Source organism: Nansenia antarctica, assembly GCF_963989245.1.
Source record: "Nansenia antarctica genome assembly, chromosome: 12".
Lineage (NCBI taxonomy): Eukaryota > Metazoa > Chordata > Actinopteri > Argentiniformes > Microstomatidae > Nansenia > Nansenia antarctica.
Window position 1 is genome coordinate 7,423,596 of NC_137682.1, and position 8,626 is coordinate 7,432,221.

Consider the following 8,626-nt stretch of genomic DNA (forward strand, 5'->3'; position numbering starts at 1 on the left):
CTCTGTTTCTCTGTCTCTCTGTTTCTCTGTTTCTCTGTCTCTCTGTCTCTCTGTTTCTCTGTCTCTCTGTCTCTCTGTTTCTCTGTCTCTCTGTTTCTCTGTCTCTCTGTTTCTCTGTTTCTCTGTTTCTCTGGTCTCTCTGTCTCTGGTCACTGGTCACTCTTTCTCTCTGGTGACTTTGTTGTTCTGGTCACTCGGTATCCCTGGTAACACCACTCTGTCTGTCTGGTCTCTCTGGTCACTGTCTCCCTGGTAACATCACTCTGTCTCCCTGGTAACATCACTCTGTCTCTCTGGTCACTGTCTCCCTGGTAACATCACTCTGTCTCTCTGGTAACATCACTCTGTCTCCCTGGTAACATCACTCTGTCTCCCTGGTAACATCACTCTGTCTCTCTGGTCACTGTCTCCCTGGTAACATCACTCTGTCTCTCTGGTAACATCACTCTGTCTCTCTGGTAACATCACTCTGTCTCCCTGGTAACATCACTCTGTCTCCCTGGTAACATCACTCTGTCTCCCTGGTAACATCACTCTGTCTCCCTGGTAACATCACTCTGTCTCCCTGGTAACATCACTCTGTCTCCCTGGTAACATCACTCTGTCTCCCTGGTAACATCACTCTGTCTCCCTGGTAACATCACTCTGTCTCCCTGGTAACATCACTCTGTCTCCCTGGTAACATCACTCTGTCTCCCTGGTAACATCACTCTGACTCCCCGGTCACCAGCTGCTCTTCTCACCCCATATGGACCCTCATAACACCTTCAGAAACACAAACACTCCTCAAGGTCATTCTGGCTGTGGGCAAAAAAAAAGGCATCCTCTACTTCCTTCTAATCTCTGATGGAACATAATTGGAATCAATCCAACCATGTACAACCATTGATTACTTCCAGGAATGGAATGAGAATGATGGATGCATTTTTCCCGTTACACTGCAAACTTCCTTCCATGCTTAAAAAAAAATAGAACCAAACTCTGTGAGCCAGAGGGTCCCCAAGTCGTGACTGGGCCTCCTCCTCGGCCACGTGGTCACGGAAGGTTGTGACCAGTGGCGGACTCGGGCTGTTTGAAGGGCAGGGGCGAAAAAGAAAAAAAGGGCACCTACTGCACAACATGGGACCCCATCAGTGCACATGGTCAAGTTTAGACCATTGGAAGGGCAGCCAATAGGGCACATCCTCTAGTTTTGCCACTCAAAAGGGCACTTTAGTGCGACGTTTTTCAACGGTGGGGCCACATGGTCAAATTTAGACCATTGGAGGGGCACCAATAGGACACGTCCTCTCATTTTCGCCACTCAAAAGGGCATTTTCGCCACTCAAAAGGGCACTTAAGCCAGACGTTTTTCAACCGTGGGGGCACCAGGAGGGGCAGTCGCCCCCCCTGCCCCCCCCCCCCCCCCCCCCTGAGTCCGCCAGTGGTTGTGACACACCCTGAACCCCCGACACGGGAAAACAAGACGACACAGATCCCCACCGACCAGGCCCGTCCATGTGATTCCACAGCTTAATGTCCAGGCTGGAAGCAGAGATGTATAATTAACCACAACAGTGTAATCTGGATCAAACGTCTCCTGTGCCAACTAGAGCAGATTGAACATAACAGGAGGAGGGGGGAGCTAGCTGGTACTGTACATGGGCTGGTCTACATGTTCTCTTCGCTGGCAGAATATACAGCAACATATGTTGGCTTATTGTTTGAGGTTTGGATGTCTTTGATTGTGTCATGAGGATATTAGTGGGTCAGCGGTGGTGTTGTTTTTGAATGTCCGTTGTAACAGATGGACTGGGAAATATTGTGTTGTTGTTTAATGTTGTTGTTGTTGTTGTTGTCTATGGGCCTACTACAGAGTCGCCATAGTAACCTCCCATCCCTCCCTTACAGGCAAACAGACATGCCCTCCGGAGAAGTTTGACTGCGGAGGCTCCACCAACAAGTGTGTCTCGTTGTCATGGCGATGCGACGGGGAGAGGGACTGCGAGAACGGGGCGGACGAGGAGGACTGCGCTGCCGGTGAGTGTGTGACGGACAGCTGTCAATCATCACTCTGTGGGAGCCGGAGGACAGAGGATCCGCCCCCACAGTGAACGTTGTGCCGTGACAGACAAAAAATGATATCGCACATTGATTTGATTCCCGTTTCCTTCTAGTTGGCAGTTTTTTTACCCATTCTTATCTTCCACAAGGCTTAAGATATGACAGCACAATATGAAACATATCGGAACTCACGTCTCATATGTTTCGAGGGGGAGAGGCGACAATATAGAAGTCAATTCCTCTGAAAAAGTTTAACTTTGATGTGAAGTCAACTTGGATACGGTGCGTCAGCAGCTACTCCCACGACTTAACTCCACGCCAGCCAGACTCAGATTTCTCTCTCTCTCCCACCCATCAAACACGCCATCACCTCCCCCCCAACCCAATCAGACGTCTCCGTCACACGCTCCGCCGCCCCCCCCACCCCCTCTGTGACTACTCCTGCCCTACTTACCAAGAGCCGTGAAGAATCGGCTTCTCCTTTTCCCCCCTCACTCCCTCACTCCTGCACGTCGACAAAGATGGATCGAGGCAACACCACAGCGGGAGGCGAGATGTTTGGACTTTGAAGATTTCGCACGGAGGCACGTGGGGAAAGCTACACTCTTATTCTCCTCCGATAGAGAAAGAGACAAGAAAAGATGTGCGTGTGTGTGTGTGTGTGTGTGTGTGTGTGTGTGTGTGTGTTTTTCAGCCACATATCCCCGTTTGGTCAATTTGTGTGTTCATCAGAAAAATACACAGTCATTATTTTCACAGCCGCATTTCCTTCAGTTTAGGAAAACAAATACAAACCTGTGAACATTGAATTTCCAGAGCAAAGAGAGAGAATTAGTGTTGGTGGATCATGAAGGGAACCTGACAGCTTGCTGGAGGACGACAGTCATATTTCACCTTGGCTTGCTAGGCCTATAATTGATTTCCTGCTGGCGCGTGTGTGTGTGTGTGTATGTGTGTGTGTCAAAGATGCGGCGGTGTTATATAGCTCTAATTATGAGCGGCCGAAAGGCTTCAGATCTTTAATTTGCCGAAATTAAGTGCCTCGGAGCGGGGAGGGAGCTGGAATTACCCATCAGCCCCCTAATACGTCTCAGCACATCTGTTCTGCTGGCCTGACTTGACGCTCAGAGACTCAGAGCAGCAGCGGGAGGATCCGCGTCTGACAGCCTGAACCTGGCTGGAGGTTGTTATTAAGCCTGAGAAGGTGCGTTCATAACCACGCAAACAAATAACCCAAAGCATGCCCTCTTTATGCAGGTGCACGCACAGCCGTTCAATAGGCCCACTTGAGTAAAGTGTGTGTGCGTGTAGACGTATTCAAAACAAAGATATTCTTTCTTTTACAAACAAAGGAGGAGAACACAGAGCTTGTACACACACACACACACACACACACACACACACATATTCTGTCGAGGGGTTTGGGGCTGGTGCACATAGGGTTTATATGTGGATAGTCTAATACTCATTAGTAAACATATACACGTAAGGCTATTTTGGATTTGTTTTGATGATGTTGCAACTTTTTCTACCCTCCTTTACCCAGCATGTTCCTCTAGAGAAGAAGTCCCCAAGTGGCTGGGCCAGAGGTTAATCCCTTTTAGAGCATTCAGCCCCTGCTCACATCAGAGACCCAGGAGACCAGGGTTTCTTCTGAAGACACCCTGACCCCAAAACAGACTCAGAACAGACCCAGAACCCTCCCGGTCCTAGTAGAACTGACGGAGCTTTAAAAAAGCAAATGTGGTCGAGGCACTGCGCTAATTGACTCATCCACATGTTGAATTATGCATCACGTAGAATCTCTCTCAGAGCTCCCGGTTAACACTATGTTAAGCTGCTGCTGCTGCATCCCCCCTTAAAGAAAGTGTAGCTCGTCCACGGTCATGTGGACTAATGCGTGCGTGCGTGTGTGTGTGTGTGTACACTGACTAGGCTCTCAGGCGCTCTTAGAGTGCGTCTGTCTGCTGGGATCTGGGACCGGCCAGGTTAGTGTGTGTGGATGCTGTATGACAGACAAATCAGGGTTTTCTCCTTCTCCTGTCGTGTGTGTGTGTGTGTGTGTGCGTGTGTGTGTGTGTGTGTGTGTGTGTGTGTGTGTGTGCGCGCGCGTGTGTGCATGTGCACTTTATACATATTTTAATCCACCAGATGTGCTCTGAGTCCGATGTTCTCCCTGTAGTGAAATGTAACCTGGCAGACTCTGTGTCCCAGCGGGGATGCTACTAAAACCAACGTTTTCTTTCCACACAGTTCCCTTAAGGCCAGGTCACAGTCAACAGGTCAGTTTTAGAACATTTTGAACGTCGCAGAGAAAAACTCTCAGCGATGAGACACAGACGACCGTTTCCATAACAACGACACAAGTTGTGTTTACCCTGCAAGATGGCTGACAGCGACAGTGACATGCTGGCAGTAGCACTGATCAATAAACAGTGAAGTCGGCGAGCTAGGAAACAGAGGATATGGACCGTTTTTGACATGAGTATGTAGGCTGTCATGACAGACCTAAAAGTTGAATAAAGCCAGCTCCCTATATAACAACAACGAGGGATTATCTATTGGCTACGGAGGGTCCGTTTCATGTCACTCGATGATGTACCTGAGTATGAAGGCTATCTATCTAACCAACTTGCCTCCCATTTGCAATGCATTAACCTGTCTCCAAACGTCTAGCTAACTTTTCATCTTTCTCAGCAAAAGCATGTAATAGCTCAACATAGTTGCCACGATTAAAAGAGTTTGCACTCTCATCGTTACCACGAAATGCTAATTCCTGTTTGGCTCAGAAACGGGTCGTATTAATAAGGTGTCCACTCCGCTTCTTGGCAACAGATGATGCTGGTCTGTGCTATTTCCTTATTGGCTGAAGAGAAATATCAGATGTTCCATAAAATCTGGACGTTCTGCTGAGATCTGACATGTCAAATCGCTGGCGATTCCTACGCTGCTACTCGAGTTCCATCGCGTCACATGGCATAGGTGTGACCTGGCCTTTAAACCTCCAACAGAACAAACAGTTGGATACCATGTGAGCCATCTTCTCCTCTTTATGCTACTAATGACAAATGATAAAAGATGATGTCAGAGCTGCCCGTTATGCTTGGAATGTCATTGTCTTCTCTCTCAAGTCTATATATTATTTGTCTGGCAGCTTGTTTGAGGTTAATACTTATATCACCATGACAACTCCCTCCCGTCTATTATTCTCCTCCTCATTGTCATCCTCCTCCTTTCCCCTGTTCCTGGTCCGTTACGGGAGTGTGTTCTGTGTAGATGTGTGGCGTGTGTGGCGTTAGCAGAAAGGGTCAGTGTTGAAGGGCGGCCTGCCTAAACACCGCCTGCCTAAACTGACGACGGTGTGACGTTCCTTTAGAAACGAAAAACGGCCCTCGGTGGGAAGCTCTCTCTCTCTATCTCTCTCTCTTTCTCTCTCTATTTCCCCCCTCTCTCTTTCTCTCTCTCTATCCCCCCCCTCTCTCTTTCCCTCCTGTCTCTCCCCCCCTCCCCCCCCTCTCTCAGGGGGACAGGAGTGACCGTTCATCCCTTCTCTACCTCATGGGCAGCGGTTGCCGGCGGCAACTGTCTTCCCGCATCAGAGCCTTGTCCTCTCCAGGCAGGAGAGAGAGAACTGGGTCACCCCACGGCACCCCACTCTGATTGGTTCGACTCAGAGGATGTCACATGACCCATCGGATCCGCTTCAGCTCCTAACTAATAAGACCATGTAAACCTGCAGTATACACACCAAACAAGGATACCATGCTTTTAAATCCTCCTACTCAAGTGCAATGAAGTCCCCCCCCACCCCCACCCCCCAAACATATCCCAAAATACCACTAATGTACTAATGGCTCTCTCCATGTGTAACATCCGTGTTTATCGACTCTCCTTAATAATTTACAGTGGATTAGTAGTAAGCGAGGGTGCAGTCCCCGCACGCCAGGCCGCGTCCGCGTGTGTTTGTGTTGATAACGCCAGACATATTGAAATGGAACACGGTTGGTTAATATTGATGAAGATAAGATATAAAATGGTTATAGTGTATTTTATTTGCGGGGGGGGTTCTGTGAAGCAAGTGTGATGCGTGATAATTCCTCTGTTGCCCTACTGAAGAAAATGGGTTCATTAGGTTGCTGCTGTGTGTTAATGAGAAATGCACGGTGATTGATTGGAAATGGGATAATAAGCAGGATGTTGGTGATGGTCTGGGAACGTTTGCATGGCTAAATCTGACCCGTTTTGGCTTCTCTGTTCTGTAAACGGTGATTCTAATCTCCCTACTCACCTATTCACATCCCCACATTGACACAGTGTCATAATGTTGACATTGGGGGAAAAAAGAAGGTGCAAACCATGTTGATTCAACCCCTTGAAGACACTGGGTCTCTCTGTGGATGATATGAGCTTCCAAAGGTCCCCATCCTGACAATAAAGCAGGTTGAATTTGTACAAATTCATTTCCACTCCCCACAGAGAGAGACATGATCTGTTTGAGATGCTGTTACAGAGCCGTTCACGTTCACCCTGAGAGGGGTGATAATAATGAAACGTCTCAGTTTCAAACACTCGCCACGAATGCTGTTTTATTTGCGTAGTGCAAATGGCATTTCTTCGCAGAAGGTCTTCAGGGAGCAACGTGAATGAGACCAGGGAGTGTGAGAGAGGCAGGGAGAGAGACCCCTGTGGACAGGAGGAATATCAAAGCTCTGTTCATCTCAGTGGGAGTTTTTTCTGTGGCGAGGCTGACGGTAGGAAGATCACTGGGCTTGCGTTCTCAGACCCTGCACTACTAACCTGGCGAGAGAGAGAGAGAGAGAGAGAGAGAGAAGAGGAGGAGCAATAGAGATCTACCACAGAGCCAGCTGTGAGAGGTCTATTATCTCTCTCTCTCTCTCTCTCTCTCCATGGGGAGAGGAGGCCTCTCACCATCTCCATGTGATACTGTACCAGTCTCTCTCTCTCTCTCTCTCTCTCTCTCTCTCTCTCTCTCTCTTCCTTCCCCTGCTCTGGTATCTGTTTGTTTAATGTGGGTTTTTATATGATCTCTCTCTCTCCATCTCCCTCTCCCTCTCCCTCTCTCCCTCTCTCTCTCTCCATCTCCCTCTCTCTCCCTCTCTCTCTCTCTCTCTCTCTCTCTCTCTCTGCTCAGAGGATGTGATACCAGTATAATCTCTCCCATCAGTTGATATGCCACTAGTATTTTTTCTTTCAACTCAAACTTTTATTTCTTCCTTGTTTATTTAGCTACTGATTCCCTACTTAACCTTTAGGGTATCTCATACTACAACATGTTGTACACACTAACGTCCTGGACGTCATTCTTCGTATCAAGATCTACCTCTGACTAGATCACTAGTAACATCTCCCCCCCCTCTGTCTCTGTCCCCCGTCCCCCGCTCCCCCCCTCCTACCAGACGCCAAGGCCTGCCCCAAAGGGGAGTTCCAGTGCGCCAACCGCAAGTGCCTGGCCCCCGTCTACGTGTGCGACGGCGACGACGACTGCGGCGACGCCAGCGACGAGCTCAAGTGCCCCGCCGCCCCTCCGTCCTGCGGCCCCCACCAGTTCCCCTGCAACACCTCCGAGTGCGTCCCCCTCATGTGGAGCTGCGACGGAGACCCCGACTGCCCCGACGCCTCGGACGAGTGGCCCGAGCGCTGCGGAGGGGAGGACCGGGGGACCCCGCCTCACCACCCCCACCACCCGTACCCCTACCCCCCAGCCCCCCATCACAGGGCCAACTGCACGGCCGGGGAGTTCCGCTGCTCCAACGGGGAGTGCGTCCGTCTGACCTGGAAGTGCGACGGAGACCCCGACTGCAAGGACAAGTCGGACGAGGCTGACTGTCGTAAGTTAATCGATCGCCCTCCCACGCATGTGATCGTTCTCTCTCTCTCTCTCACGCAAGGGGGTGTCACTGTCGGTCGTGTTCACACACACACACACGCGCGCGCGCATGCACTCACGCACTCATACAAACACACACACACACACACACATTGACTCACACATTCACAGGTTTATCTCTGTAGTGTACACACACTGCCGGTGTGTCCGTCCCTCCGTCTGTCTACTCAGGGGAAGAACATTAAAAAAAGCCACATTTTCTTCCACCTCTGCGGTGTCACTTTTGTCACAGAGCACATTTTCATCCCACCGTGACACACAGAAACAATTTGTCTTCCTCAGTTTTGTCTTTGGTGGAGAAGAGAGGGGGGACGTTTATTTACTGTGATAAACACTCTGTGAAGATAGGACAGGTTTCTCCTATTAGGCAGCGCGGTCGGCGGTGGGCCCGCGAGCCTCAGAAAGCCCAGTAAAGCCCAGTAAAGTGTCAAGCCACAGATAGTCTCCCTGTTCATTATCAAGATGTACGGCTCACACATCAAACGCCACCTCTCTCTCTCTCCCCCACGCTGTCATAAACACAAGAGTTAGCAGCCATTGACCGTTATTTCAGCCAATCGTAGGCTCGCGCCGACCCAGATAGACCCCTGGAGACTGTAAAAGGCACACGGAAGAGCGAGTGTCCGGAGGTTGCTAGGCAACCCGCGAATGTCCTTGAGTGCGTTTCTTTAAAAA

General features: G+C 49.8%; 1 protein-coding gene across 1 annotated transcript in view; it reads left to right on the forward strand.

Moving 5' to 3' along the window:
• Positions 1–8,626, forward strand: part of LOC308168810 (low-density lipoprotein receptor-related protein 8-like) — a gene marked incomplete at both ends in the record, with an annotated part of 78,541 nt that overhangs the window by 44,751 nt on the left and 25,164 nt on the right. Inside the window, 2 exons of the mRNA XM_080543454.1 lie at positions 1,891–2,019; positions 7,461–7,892. Of these exons, the coding sequence (XP_080399580.1) occupies positions 1,891–2,019; positions 7,461–7,892 (561 nt within the window). The remainder of the gene's footprint in view (positions 1–1,890; positions 2,020–7,460; positions 7,893–8,626) is intronic.